This window comes from Cyprinus carpio, chromosome B24, assembly GCF_018340385.1.
Source record: "Cyprinus carpio isolate SPL01 chromosome B24, ASM1834038v1, whole genome shotgun sequence".
NCBI lineage: Eukaryota > Metazoa > Chordata > Actinopteri > Cypriniformes > Cyprinidae > Cyprinus > Cyprinus carpio.
The window spans coordinates 14,355,539-14,371,060 of NC_056620.1; the positions used below are offsets into that span (position 1 = coordinate 14,355,539).

General features: G+C 36.5%; 1 protein-coding gene across 4 annotated transcripts in view; it reads right to left on the reverse strand.

Moving 5' to 3' along the window:
• ctnnd2a (catenin (cadherin-associated protein), delta 2a) overlaps positions 1-15,522 on the reverse strand; it is a 318,097-nt gene that overhangs the window by 13,905 nt on the left and 288,670 nt on the right. For all 4 annotated transcript variants that reach the window (XM_042752176.1, XM_042752179.1, XM_042752178.1 and 1 more), the window contains 2 exons: positions 6,806-7,040; positions 3,342-3,426 (listed from right to left, as the gene is read on the reverse strand). In XM_042752176.1, coding sequence (XP_042608110.1) covers positions 3,342-3,426; positions 6,806-7,040 — 320 coding nt within the window. The remainder of the gene's footprint in view (positions 1-3,341; positions 3,427-6,805; positions 7,041-15,522) is intronic.

Below are 15,522 nucleotides of genomic sequence, written 5' to 3' on the forward strand. Positions count from 1 at the left end.
GATCAAATGCTGTAACTTTATATGAATTAGATGCATTTTATTATACAAAATTATAAATATTTATGCATTACAGGCCAAAAACTTTTCAAAAAGCAGTTTTCAAAATCTGTTTACAGTACATCTAAACCTCCCTAGAGAATAAATGCAATGCGCAGAATCAAAATCATTAAGGCTTTGGTCTACCGCAAATGGCCAGAACACAAAGAGAATGCTTAACAAATATATTTTAAACAATATATAAATATATTTTAATATAAATATATGTGCAGTTGAGGTCAAAGGTGTACATCTCCCTTTCAGAATCTGCAAAATGTTTATTATTTTACCAAAAAAAGAGGGATCATACAAAATGCATGTTATTGCTTATTTAGTACTGACCTGAACAAGATATTTCACATAAAAGATGTTCACATGTAGTCCACAAGAGAAAATAATATTTGAATTTATAAAAAGACCCCGTTCAAAAGTTTACATCTACTTGATTCTTAATACTGTGTTGTTACCTGAATGACCCACAGCTGTTTTTTTGTTTAGTGATAGTTGTTCATGAGTCCCTTGTTTGTCCTGAACAGTTAAACTGCCTGCAGTTCTTCAGAAAAATCCTTCAGGTCCCAAAAATTCTTTGGTTTTCCAGCATTTTTGTGTATTTGAACTCTTTCCAACAATGACTGTATGATTTTGAGAGCCATCTTTTCACACTGAGGACAACTGAGGGGCTCATATGTAACTATTACAGAAGGTTCATATGCTCACTGATGCTCCAGTAGGAAAAATGATGCATTAAGAGCTGGGGGGTGAAAACTTTTGAACAAAATGGAGATGTGTACATTTTTCTTATTGACATTTTTTCATTTAGTACTGCCCTTCAGAGGCTACAGAAGATAGTTCAATTTTCACCCCCCCCCCCAGCTCTTAAAAAAAAATTCTTTCAATATATAACACAAGTATATGCAAATAAATGCTTTCAAGATATTAGCAAATTATAACATAAAATTTACAACAAAATTAGAGAAAGAAAATAATCATGAAAATGAAATGAATTGTGGGTCCATCGCATCGCGTTGGGTCTGGTGCTTGCGACAGAAGTTGAAAACTTTTCAAGTGCCAACGCAGGCGTCAGCAAATCAGATCACCTTATGCAAATACCCTGCTGCAGATGCTAGTGCACCAGAAAACTAATGTGATTGGCTGTTGTCACTATGACGGTCGCGTCAGCACCAAGCTTCAGAAACGCCCTCCATCAAGCGTCAATGCAGATGCCCTGTGTGAATGTACCGTTACACTCCATAACATACAACTTCCTCCAATACTGGCAAGAAGCATCAAAACCAAAATATCACAGATGCTTCCTGGGCACGAGGCCATTGTTCACAGCCTCGGGAGGTGTCTGGCTTTGCAAACCTCTTGTTTTCACTTTCCTCCCCTCTTGTGTTCCCCCTTCTCTCTCAGCTTCATCCATCACACCACCCAAAACACAAAGAATCGCGCCTCAGGTGGCCCGACTCATCCAATTGACACCTTTCATTTCAACGGAGGGAGAGAATGACACATCCACGTGGAACAACTGTCATTATGCACTCATGAGACGAGAGACGGGCTCTGCAAATGTTAATAATAGCAATCTCTTTCTTGCTGCCCTTTGCTTAATACCATCCCCGGTGACATTTCCAGGGCTCAGCTGGGTTGGAGGAAACAGGTTAGGTTGTGGGAGGTTTTAAAAATCTTTGCAAACGCAGCCTGGAGGGGGCTGGAATGAGTGCGAAAGGGATCCACAGAACTCTATCCCTCGAAAATCAATCAGAGAACTGTTTATAATAAGAATTAGTGTAGATTTAACAACTTCAGCCTCTCTGATGATGCATTTATAGCTCTGGATGTCCTCCACGTCCTTGACCTTGTCAGTTCATCTACGTCAGCTCAAGCAGCCATTCGATAACCTGCCTCAAGGCGGCATGCGAACACAACGCCACTGTGAACCTGTGAGCGCTTCGATATTATTTATAGATATTTAGTCAGCTAGCATAATGGGTATCGGCGTTCCATCTAATTACTCTCTTTCATTATAATCTACACATGGTACCTTTTCGTCGAACCCTCTAAATATTGAAAAAAGACAGAGAGGGTAATTAATAGTATGTGCACATGAAATTAGAGCTCGTAATTCGACATTGGTTTTGACGGCGACGAGCTCAGCGGGGTAAACTCGCAAACATCTATAATTACATATCATTACAGACATTTCAAACAGGCATTGTGAATTCGCTCTCCGATGCAGTTCGGGGAGGGGGTGCCTCTATTTTCTCAGACACACTTCTAAACTCATCTCGGTGGTGCAGGCAGTCGGCTCTTGGCCTTTTCTTATCTCTAAAGGTCAGCGTGGCATCCGTCTCCATCTCCGTGGGCTGTAATTCTTCAATGCCTTCTCCGCAGAGCCAAGTGGGCAAAACGACACATTATAGAGCTCGGTCCGGGACGTTCCTCAACACCCAGCGTCATATCTGTCAGGACGGAGATTGCTCAGTGAAGGGGAACGGTGTGTTCTCGCAGCCTAGAGCCTTCTAGGGCTTGTGGGGGACGGTGGTCTGTCACAACCCAAAGTTTCTCTTCTCATGCTCTTATTAGTAGTTAATTTGGGAACATTTTGGCTTGGTTTGACTGTTAATGTTTAACACTACTTTGGCTGCTCATTATCTGTGTTTAAATGCAGCACGAGAAGTCTGGCTACATGTAAATAGGTTAATTCCTATTGCCCTTAATTAAATTTAATTTCATGAGCACATTGTCTATTCAAAGCCCCCAAACGCTAGCTTAAAAAATGTTTGGTTTGGAAATGAAAATAAATCTGCTTTTAATTGCTGAAATATGTCTACATTCATACAAGGTCTCCTCACATCAGTCTATTCACCATGTTGTTCAGACCGTACAATACGTTCTGAATGCCATCAGTGCTCGCCAAGGCCAAAGTTTGCCTCAATAATCTGCAAAGGTGCCATCTGAACAGATACACACAGTAGTAAGTACGACAAGCACTTATTGAATGGAAATATCTCTTCAGCCTGGCTGTTACTGCTCAATAGAGCATTCATTGCTAGTCACTGCGGATTAATGTTTTCAGTCGGCTACAAGGTGTCATGTTGAATAAATAGTGGGTCGCACATCTTTGTCGGAGAGGAGGGGTACAAAAACACTTCTCCGGTTTTTTTTCATTCTAAACTATTTTCTTTAAAAGTTCAAACACAATCATGTGGGAGTGGGAGATCAGTTAGCATGCTAAATGAATTCCTCAGGTTGGGATGGATGAAGCGGGACGCAGCTGTCGTGAGTGGAAGCAGGTCTCCTACCTTCTTATAAAGGCTCCGGAGATCTCTGTACTGCCACATGCTACTGAGAACCTGAGATGCTGCCTTTACCACTTTAGGTGAGTGTCTGTAAGAGAGAGAGAGAGAAGAAAACAAACAAGTAGAGTCAACAGTAACAAATGGACAAATGTTTCAACAGTCATTTATTATTATCTGTTAAAATCCGACAACATTTTAAAAGCATATTACTGGAAGATTTTTTTTTAAATAAGTAAATTATTTGATCAAATAAATATAAGAAATTGTTGTATATTAAATCTCATAATAAATATGTATATTATTATTTATTTTCTTAATATGTTATTTATTTATTTAAAGGATTATTATTAAACAACATACAAATAATGACAGTAATAAAAAAATTAAAATTTTACAAAAAAAAAAAAAATAAAAAAACTAAAATTACACTTCCATTCAAAAGTTTTTTTTCCAAAAATTTATTTTGCTTTTATTTACTTATATTCATAAAAAATTTTTTTAACAAAAATATTAAGCAGCACAATTGTTTTCAACAATTTTAATAAAAACAAAACGTTTTTTGAGCAGCAAATCAGCATATTAGAATGATATCTGCCATCAGCAATAAATTACATTTTAAAATATATTAAAATTGAAAAAGTGATTTTTAATTGTTTTGTTTCAAACTGCTTTACTGTATTTTGGATCAAAGTAAGCCTTGGTGGGCATATGAGAAAAAAAAGTCTTACCAACCCAAAACTTCTGAATAGTAATGTACTTTTGATGTTTTGATGGATGACATCACAGAAAAATAATTTTTGGATCAAATATTGTGTTGATGTTGAAGCATGTTGAACCGAACACACATGCCAAGTTAAACCCAATTCTCCAGTATATCTATATGCAGCACATCAGTATAACAGTGACAACTAAACAACAACAACAACAAAACATTTTTAATTGTAAAAAGTTTACAAAATAATCCAACTCTAAGATCAAAATGCCAATACCAAAACATAACAGTGGAAAATGAAAATCCAATCCTGGTACATTGTTGCTCTGATGACTGTTCCTGCGGAAGCATTTGATGTTTTCTCTGCTTTCTGTGCAAACAGCTCACACGGACAGCAGCTTTTGTTATGATTAACAATGCACCACAAACAAAAGAAACAATCCCTTGGTTCTCAAAAATGACACAAATTGTTTGAGTTCAGCTGATTTGATAGAACAGCTGTGCCTTTTGTCTTCCGCCGAGCCGAGTCAATCCATTTCTGCTCAAAGGACACAATGGAACAATTTACAATTGCCACTTGAAATGAAGTTAGAGGAAAATCTTTGAACATGGCTTTAATAGAGGAAATGAATGCTGCTCATCCTTCATCATTTCCTCTCATATATGACAAAATGGATTCTTCGAGGTGGAGCTGTATGTTTGATTTGTCCTTTCTCTCATCTTTCAACATGGATTTTAACACACTCAGACCTTCAGTTGACTGTGGCTCGTCTCAAATTAACCCCCTCACTTTGGCGATGTAAAGTCTGTCAGATTTGCTATGAAGTTGGCATCAGTGCAGATTTCACAAATGGAAACTATACAGTAAGCGAAAAGCTGTGTGCCAAAAGTTTTAAATCACAGTAGATTTTTAATGTATATATAAAAGCAGTTTGTTTCTTTTTAAATAGCTTATTATAAAAAAAAGAAAACAAGTTATTCAGCCAAGAGCAGTGAGTTTATTATTTTGACATGCATGATGTGTTGAGTACATATCAAAATCTGCACCAATCCACTTCAAATCAAAAAAGTAATCAAATCTGATGCATATCAGAACAATCACACTGGTTGCTGCTTCGTGCCGGTACTAAATCAACCGGTTGCATTTTTGCTATATCCAGACAAACAAGCACCCGAGTGGCTTGTCCCTTTGATAACCTCTCAGCAGGAAACTGGAAGCAGCTGTCATTGCCATATTGGCTCCAATGGGGTGGGCACAGTGTATGAATAGCTGATGGGGATATAAAGCAGTCGCATGAAGTGTCAGTTTGATGAGGGTCGGACTGATGTCTTTGACAATGTCATCACTCACTCACTATCAGACAGCCTACTTGGTGTTTCTAAGAGGCTAAAGCAAGCAGTTTATAGAAAGGCTTGATCAATGAATGATTATTATAAAATATAATGGTATGATGCACATTTGAAACACCTGTTGCATGTAATAACATGCCATGTATTGCAACCGAATACATCTATATTAATACACCAAATCCATACATAGGGGGCACAATAAAAATTAAAAAACTAATAAATAATATATAATATAATACAAAATTTTTTGGTCACACTTTATTTTAAGGTCTTATTCTCTCTATTAACAAACCATTAACTATGACTTTTGCTTAAAAAACTCCTAATTTGCTTCTTATTAATAGTAAGGTAGTTGTTAAGTTTATGTATTGGGTAGGATTAGGGATGTAGAATATTGTCATGCAGAATATCAGCTTTATTAGTACTAATAAACAGCCAATGTGTTAATAATAGGCATGCTAATAAGCAGCTAGTTAATAGTGAGAACTGGTCCCTATACTAAACTATTACCCATTTTTTAATTATGCTATATAATCCTGCTAAGAGGTTATCAAACAATGAAATGATTACATTTTATTTTATATCAAAATTAGAAATTAGCTTTATTTGGCTAATACACAAACTCGAGGAATTTGTTGTGGTTTCCAGAACCTCTATGCAGACAATAAAATTCCTTGTGTTTGTGCACACTTATTATACTAAAAAATTTTTTTTTTTAAAAAGTAAAGTAATAAAACAAAACAATGAAAAAATTTAATAAAATTTTTTTCACTTTCAGGTTTAAATCACAGCAGTTTCCAATCTCATCTGGACCACTCGTTATATCTTTTCGTGATTTAAAAGACCAATAAGCCTGTGTCAAGGCTGTGGACCATTGGTTTTTACCTAAGTTAAGGGAGTTTTTTCCACATTGTCATGGCAGATAACACTAAACTCTGTGGAATCATTGTTACATACAGCCTTGTGATATTTAGCTTTATTCTCAAGGATGCTTCAAATCAAACATCAGCTCTTTTTGTCAGCTAAGGCAAAAGTTTTTCATAACAGTTCAGCAGGCACTGAATAAGCGACTCATGTCAGGTGCATTGCAGATGTATATATGATGTAGCCGAACATCTGTAGACAATGTGGCCTTGAAGCTCATTAAATGCTTATCGATGTCTGACTCATACCATGCATCTCTTTTAAAAGGTGCTGGAATAAAAGTAGAATCGTGTAGCTGGAAAATAAAATGTCTCCTAGAGCAATGCACAGATTCTGGTGAACAAAATAACTGGCCGACCTCAGTGTCCATTACAACACGAGCAAACACAAAACCACGGCCTATTGGTTAGCACACACTGCAGGCCATTTACGGAGGTAGTTAGTGATAAGATGCAAGCTTATTATAAAAAAGACAACTTACTTGTCTCCTTTACTCCTAGCAATACCGATGAGCTTCTCAATGCCACCGGCGTCTCGTAAGGCCTTGGCATTCTCCATGTTCTTGGTGATGACCTCGTGTAGGGCGCAACATATAGCCGTAACGGTGTCATCACACATGGTTTTACCCGCTGTGCTGTTTGCCGTACCTCCACTGCTTCCACTAGCATTGCTCCCACCCGGGAGCCGGTGCACGAGGTCCCGCATGGCATACTTACCTACACAAAGACAAAAGATAGACAGAGAGAGCATATGAGAATATGGTGATTAGCGCCGAAATAATTATGATAGTCAGGATGACATTTTTCACAGTCAGTATGACTATAGTGCTACAATTTATTCTTAATCTAGAGTATAATAATGCAGGAGCTGCAACAATTCAAGAGTGTCAGATGTGTCGGTGTAAGCATCGCTGGATTTCTATGGAGGGGGTGTTATCCTGACTGCAGCGTGGATATATGACTCACGCTACTTGAACAAAGCAAAGAAAATATGAGAAAGTGAGAAAACTCTGACATTAAAAGAACAGCAGGGGATGTGTAATTTAAATTGACCTGGCAACACTCAACAGCACCGAAAAAGAACTTGACCAGTGGGAGAAACAAAATGATTCTTGAGATTATGTGTTTGTGTCGGTGAAACTTGAGACAAATTTGTGCCGTAACACACTAAGTGATATTAACAGGCAATCACAGGCACAATGATCGCTACAGGATGTTGAGTGCTCTTTCCTCACCCAGTGGTGTATGGGACACCCCTCATGGTGTTATGAGCCAATAATCATATTAAAGTTAAATTTGCCTAGAGAGGTTTTAGTCCACATAAAAGCCACATGAAAGCGGCAAATATAATGTTTGTTTACACAGACTTTTCCTGTCATACAAAGGAGGACTACCCTGGAATCACAACCACCGGAAACAACGCCACTGATCCAGTGGACAGGAATCAAGACTTACTGTACGTGAGATTAAGTCAAGGTTATATGTTAAGATAAAGTAAAAAAAAAAAAAAAATCTTATTGTGAGATATAGTCACACGGTGAGATAAAAAGTCCCATTATGAGATAATAAGCCACACTCTGGGAAATAGTCACATTATGAGATATAAAGTCATACTGTGAGATATGAAGCCATATTTAGAGATATTATTACATGGCTCTGTGGAATACTTTATTCTGCAACTGACAACTGGCTGGAGGTATGTACATGGATGTATATTACTTGAGTCACATTACTAGACAGAATATTATGAGATATTAATCCACGCAAAAATATACATTTAAATTGTGATATATACATTTAAATATTGAGATATAGTCACACTGTGAGATAAAAAGCCATATTATGGGATAAAGTCCCACTGTGAGATAGTAAGGGACATTATGATATTAAGCCACACTTTGAGATATAAAGTCCCACTGTGAGACACGATGCCACATTATGAGATATTAAGCCACACTGGGAGATATAAAAACACATTGTGATGTTTTGTTATGCTAGAAATCTTAAATTATAAGAAATAAAGAAAAAGAGAAGACTATAAATCTCCACCATACAATTAACAATCAATATAATAGCTCATTCATGATGTCATCACTTGTAGGCAGGGCCTATGTATGATTTTTTAAATGTTGCTCTGACAAGTTCCTTCCACAGACCTGCAAAGGGCCAGAGAAGGGACTGTAGAACTCCTTGCATTACCTTGATCTCAACAAAAGAAATAATGATACTGCCATGTCAAATTATATATTTGTTGTTTGCACTTAAGGAGATCTAAGGTCTAGAATCACCTACCATGCACATGTTTAGTTCTGCATTGGAAAAATGTGAATAGCATCAGGGAAGCCTACTAGCAAATATTATAATTATCTACTTTTTTAATAATTTTTTTTGTTGTGTTGTAGCTCCAGAAACTTTTTACATTTAAATGAGAACAAAACATGAAATGCTAGTATGTGGACATCTGTAGTAATGATAAAACTGGTGTATGAACACAAGCTTACAAGATATTTCTGTGAAGTAGCCATCCGATTTCAAGAAGAACAAGAAACTAGTTTGCAACATTTATTTTCCAGATTTCACGCTGCCACTTTAATCATCCAAGCGCTCCAGTATTTTGACCTTTGAAATACTGAAGAGTCCTCCTCCTTCTGGCAAGCTATTATTCTATCACAGAAGCACACAGCTAATGAAATTAATCTAAGGCTGTTCAATTCTTTCCGCTAATTCCAAATGGTCTCCGAAGGAGAAACACAGACGTTATTTTCTACATGAAGCATACTGCAGAAGGGCTCTGTTTTATCACCAATAAGCTTCCAGTTAATTGGTGTCTCCTTATCTTGTACCCGCAGGCAAAATCGTCTGTCTGGCGTGAGCTGACAATATGGATGCAGTCCAATGAGATGTGAGATTTCTCTAAACAGTGAACTGTGGGAAAAACATGATATTCACTGAATAATAAAAACCTGGTAAAACTATTGATCAGTGATATAATCTCTTGTTGTTCATTTAATCTCCAATATTCCAACAATGAACCTCTTCATTACACCCAAAGTGAAATAAATGAATATCCTGCTGCTTCAACATACTGTGTAAATATCAGTATAATTTTAGAATGTAATAATATTTCAATATATTTATAGCTTTAATATATATCTCAATATAAAGTCACTTTTGATCAATTTAGTCCTTCCTTGCTAAATAAAAGTATTATTATTGTTTTTTTAAATCCTTACTTACCTCAAACTTTTAAGTGGTATTATATCTCTGGTTCAACAAAAATCTTAAGCAGCAAAAATAGTTTTCTACATTGACAATAATAAGAAATGTTTCTTCAGCAGCAAATCAGGGTAATAGAATGATTTCTGAAGGATCATGTGACACTGAAGACTGGAATAATGATGCTGAAAATTCAGCTTCACCATCACAGGAATAAATTATATTTAAAAATATATTAAAAGAGAAAACGCTATTTTAAATTTTAACAATATTTTACAATATTAATGTTTTACTTTAATTTTGACCAAAAAATACAGCCTTGGTAAGCAAAAGAGACTTAAAAATTTTTTAAAAGCATAATTAAAAACACGCAAAATAACAAAAACCAGAACTCGGGTTACTTTACTCGGGAAAAGTTACAGCATAAGATTTGAAGCATCAAAAAAGGACTGAAGTATCAACTCTGGCTAAAAACAGGAGGACGCACATCATGATCAGGATCCCACAGAGGAAGAGTGGCATGGAGAGGAGAAACAGGTGAAGTGTGGGACATTTTCAGTCCAGTTTTAGGCTTTATGATCACAATGAAACACAAGATTGCATGATTACGGGTAACCATGAGCTTAGGACTCTTCCAGTACAAGTTGCTGATTTTCAAGAACATGAATTACTGCAGTTCGGACAGGTTTAATTCTGAACATCCGAGATCTCAAAGTCAGCCTGAGCATGAAAAACAACAGTGCTTAAAGTAACACATTCACACTCCTCATGATAAATCAAGAGTCTCTTTATGGACTCAGCCGGATGGTTCTGCTACATGACGATGAGATCTGGCGACTGTATATGACTCAAGGCTAACCTTGACTCACTAGAGTGCCTCATCTACGAGCTCTTGGGAATACGAAGGCTTAGTGGTAATCAGAGGTAAGTGCAGACCCTCCAGCTTATAAAAGCCCATTCTCCCACAAAACAGGCAATCAGCTACACGGCCCTGGGCCATCATGAGCTCCAGAAATACACAAGCACCCACAGACATTTACAAAGAGAGAGAGTGTCCTTTCTTTATTGCTGCTTTTATGTACACTAAATTCTAGGTGACAAAGTTAGTCGACATAAAGGAGATTAAAGGCAAATTCAGTGTTGTAATTTTCCTCACATTCATGGCATTCCAAACCTGCATGCTCTTTCTGTATAACACAAAAGTAGAAATATTTAAATAATTTTTATGCAGTACAATGATAGTTAAGAGCTCCAGAAAGGACAAAAAAAAAGCAATACGCAAGTTTTGACTTTTAAGCTATATTGCAAGAGTTGATTCTTTAAAAAAATCTGTTATAACAGCACAAGGGTTACATAATGTATGAATTTCAGTATTAAATTTTAAGCTTGCATACATGCATACAGTATCATAATAACGTGCTTTACACTAGTGTTCAAAAGTGTGTATGATCTTTTCAAAGAAGTCTCTTATGCTCATCAAGGATGAATTTATTTGATCTAAAATACAGGAAAATGTTATACTATTGTAAAATATTTTTTACATTTCACAATAATTGTTTTCTATTTTAACATATTTTAAAATGTAATTTATTCCTGTTATCCAAGCTGAATTTTCAGCATCATTACTCCAGTCATCAGTGTCACATGATCCTTCAGAAACCATTATATTATGCTGATTTTCTGCTCAGAAAACATTTCTTATTATTATCAACATCAATAATACTATGTGCTGCTTTTTTTGTGGAAACTGTAATAATTTTTTTTCTGAATTCTTTAAGGAATAAAAAAAGCTCTAAAGAACAGCATTATTTGAAATATATATTTGTTCGTATCAATGCAAGTTTTTGCTTTACTCAATTTATCTGTAATGCTGTGGAATAAAAGTAATAATTTCTTAAACAAACAAACAAACTTACCCTAAACATTAGAATAGCAGTGTATAGTACATACTTATTTCAAGCAGCAAACATCACTCTGTTTCTGAACACGTACAGGTGGTTGACAAGGCATATAATGAGGGGAATGGCATTATATACTTCCATTTTATAATGGATCCGAATAAAATGAAGAGCATTAATATTCTCAGTCAGAGTTCAAAGAGAGTTGGTAAATGTTCCATGAAGGCCTGAGGGTTCTTGGCTTGGTTTAAAATGTCACACAGTGGTGAAAGGCTTTGGGCAGCATCTCTGTGAGCCTTTATCCTGCAATAACATTTAAATGGATCCAAAGAGGGTTTTTTTAATGAAGCTAACAGCAGAAAATAGCCGACTTGGACATAAAAGAGAAGTACAAACAACAAAGCATTGGAAGACAGACCTTAAAACAAAATTATTCTTAAAGGTTAGGGAGCAAATTAAATTGGAAATCAGCCACCGTGGAGACCATTTGAAAGGAGAACGTCCGGCAGCGTGGCTTTCAAGCGTTATATCGCTCTCTATTACTGCCTTTGATGTCTGTCATATTGGATTAAAAGCAAAAGACCTATGGATGCAATTTCAAACAGAGCCACCTTGTGGAGTGGCGGCCGGGACAGATAGAGAGATGGATTGAATGGCTGGATTTGGCCACGGAAAAGATAAAGTGGCGATTTTCTAGTGTCATTATTATAAAGCAGCTCTTTTGCTTCGAGACACCTCTGGCAATCTCCTAATGAAAGAGAGAGAAAACAGATAAAGGAAGGGAAGATGGAAAAATGACCAAACGGATGCATGAGGGAGCGCGTGAGAGATGGGAAGATTGGCTGGAAATTGAAGCGAGAGGAAGGCGATTGGTCACAGCCGTGCACACACACACACATACTCACACACGCACGCACACTTAGTTATTTCTCTAAAGGCCAGTCTGTCGAGCACATCCCCTCTTTTCTCATCCTTTGTGCAGGTGGGCGGCAAATATGAGTCTTTCAGTCATCAAATCCTGGATGAAACTTTCAATGATGGATCAGAACTTTTCAAATCCCTCTCCATCAACTGAAATGCTGGACCTTTGAAACAAGCCCAGTAAAGCTGGTTCTCAAAGTTACAGCACAACTTCAAACATTTCCAACAAATCCTCCAAGCTTTGTCTGCTAGTCCTCTGAAGAACGTGTCTCATCATGGTCCGCATGCCCACACCAAAACCCTTCTATTTCAAGTTTTGCCACCTGAAAGTTTGGAGAGCCCTTCCAATTACAAATCGCACTACTCTGTTGCTCATCCAGTGCTATGCTTAACATGCATCTGCATTCATTCACACCTGCTGCGCCTGATTTTGTGCACGTCGAAGCCTCAAACAGCATCTTGGGGGATTTTATACATCACGTTTCAAATTCAGCCCCTGGAACTCACAAAAACTCCACTGAAAATATATTTTGCCCACATCAGGAACTTCAAGGCAGGTTAATTGATGCTTGTGTGTAGATAAAACAAGAGTGAATGTGTGAAGAAAAAGAGTGAAGCAAAAAGAATAAAGAGTATATAGGCTATTAATAATGATCATGAGCTCAGTAAAGGATTTAGATTTAATGTATGAAAAAAAATTGTAAAAATTTAGTAAAAAGTAAAATCATATAAATAAATCATATAAATCATATAAATAAAATAAGTAACTTTATAGATATAAAATACAGATTAAATAGTGAAATATGCACATACTACATATAAAGTAGTCTAACGAAAATCTTTCCAATAAAATGTAAAGCACAGGATTCATAAAATCTAACTGTTTATTTTAAATCCCGCAGATGTCAACTTGAAAACTGGTCTTTTTGTTAGTCCTGTTGAGTGGACTTTAAAGTTGGTTTTGGGCTGTCAAATATTCTGGGACCTGGCAAACCTGCTGCCAATAAACAAAATATTTCCTAGAGTCCATTAAATTGTATACTATATATTAAAAAGAAACATTGATATATATGATATTTAATAATCACACACACAAAAAAAAACATATAAATATATATATAAAAAATAGATATGTAACTAATAACAACATAGAAAAAAAACTCTCAAGAAGATCAAGTTAGTGCTTCTTTCTCCCATCTTTCCTAAGCATTAATGTCATCAACCTCAGTCCTGGAGGCAGGAAGAGCGACAAAAAAGGCAAGAAAAATTATTATAAATGAGAAAAGGTCAAAGCAGAAACAGAGATTACATTTGTACTGTACCTCAGTGTCTATAAATATCAATGAGGTACAAAAGTACACATTCAAATGCATAAAAATTAATTATCTTTTAACCTCACAATACTCAAAACTTTTGGTTTTAATTTCCCATTTGCTTTATGTTATATCACAAATAGTAGACACTCAAGTACTATAGAAACATATTAGCTGAGCTCCCAAGCATTTTATTTTAGATAATTATGGGCCATTATTTGAAGCATAAACCATAAGATATGTCCACCCTGTCATCTTCTTACACAAAACTAAAAAAAAATCTTGAAAATGTTTCTACAGAGATAAGTAATGCTTTTGTTATGAATATAAAAACTTTGTAACTAATATAACACACCCATTCATAGTCCTTTTTATGTTAAGTTATCATGGCAAATGAGTTATTTATGTACAGGACACCAAAAGGTACCCTACAGTGATATTGACACCAAAAATAAAAAACAAGGCATCTGACACCAAAGAAACTTAAATTTTATGATCTTGCAATGTGCTGTTTATCAGCATACAGTATCAAAGCTCCAGGATATAGGCTGATGCTCTGAACTTAGGCTGTTGAATTCATTTATTTAAACAATCAATCTTTATTTTAATACATGATCAAACGGTAGGATTGAATTAGCCATTTACATGCATTTCATGTGCCCAGTTTCCATCCCTGGGCTTAATGTAAAATGAGCTCAAATATAGATTCAGTGATCAAACATGTAAATAATCATGGATGAAAGGAAGAGACTGTGGGAGAAGTTTCAAAAAGAGGGACCTTGCGTGATTTTATTGCTCATGGCTCTCAAAAGCTTTTGATGGATGACCATGTTGAACTGTCTAAAAAAGCAAAGTGTGAGAATAGCCGCCAGTCACAGACTGTGTTTACTGCACACACTTGTCAAAACAAATCAATTTAGAGTCTAAATATACTCTGTACAGACTCTGCAATCTGATAAAAATTTCAATTTATGTGAGCATGTACTGTATGCAAGTTACTTTTGCATAATACACCGAGAAACATGCTAAATCTACAAAGACAGGAAGCACATTTCCATGGCAGTGTATAATGAAGACAATGTGATCTGCATAATCTAAAATGATTTTGGATGATGTGCAAATCTAGGAGGACTCCAGGTGGCAAATGCAAACCAGTTGTTTGGGGAGCCTAAAACCAGCGGCAGAACGAGATTGGGGAGCCGTTGCCATGGAGACGGCGAAACTCACCAGGGAAGCCACGTTTATTAGAGGGTGAGATCAATATTCTGCCAGTGATGTCACTGGGAGAATTTCAAGTGGTGTGAATCAGTGTGAGATGGGATGAAGGAAGGAAGAAAACAAGCTCTAATTAAGCACCTGATGTGGCGGACCACTTCCTGTCATTCAGACAGAGCCTAGTGATGCTGTGTCATGTACTCGTTAATATGTCTAATTCAGAAGCAGTGTAATGCCAAACACCTGCATCTCAATATGAAGGCAAGGTCAACTCCCAATTGCAGAACCTCAAAGTTTCTGACACATGTTTGGTGGAAACAATATCAGTTATGGACAGGAGTGAATGTAGTTATGAAGAGTCACTTTGACTTACTTCACCTCTGCGCTGAGTGTAAACATTGAGGGAACTACCTGCATCTTCCATGTTAATCTTGTCCTAAACAGTGGAAACGTGATGAAGTACCACTCAACAAGATATTGGGCGAATTCCACTGAAAGTTAACATAACTATGCCCTGCTTATTCTGAAGGACAGAGCACTTGAAGTCAGCACTCTGAAGGGTGCAGGGCTTAACTTCGTTGTGTGTACACATTTGGAACATCTTACACAAAGATAAATTTTATTTGATTGTTACCT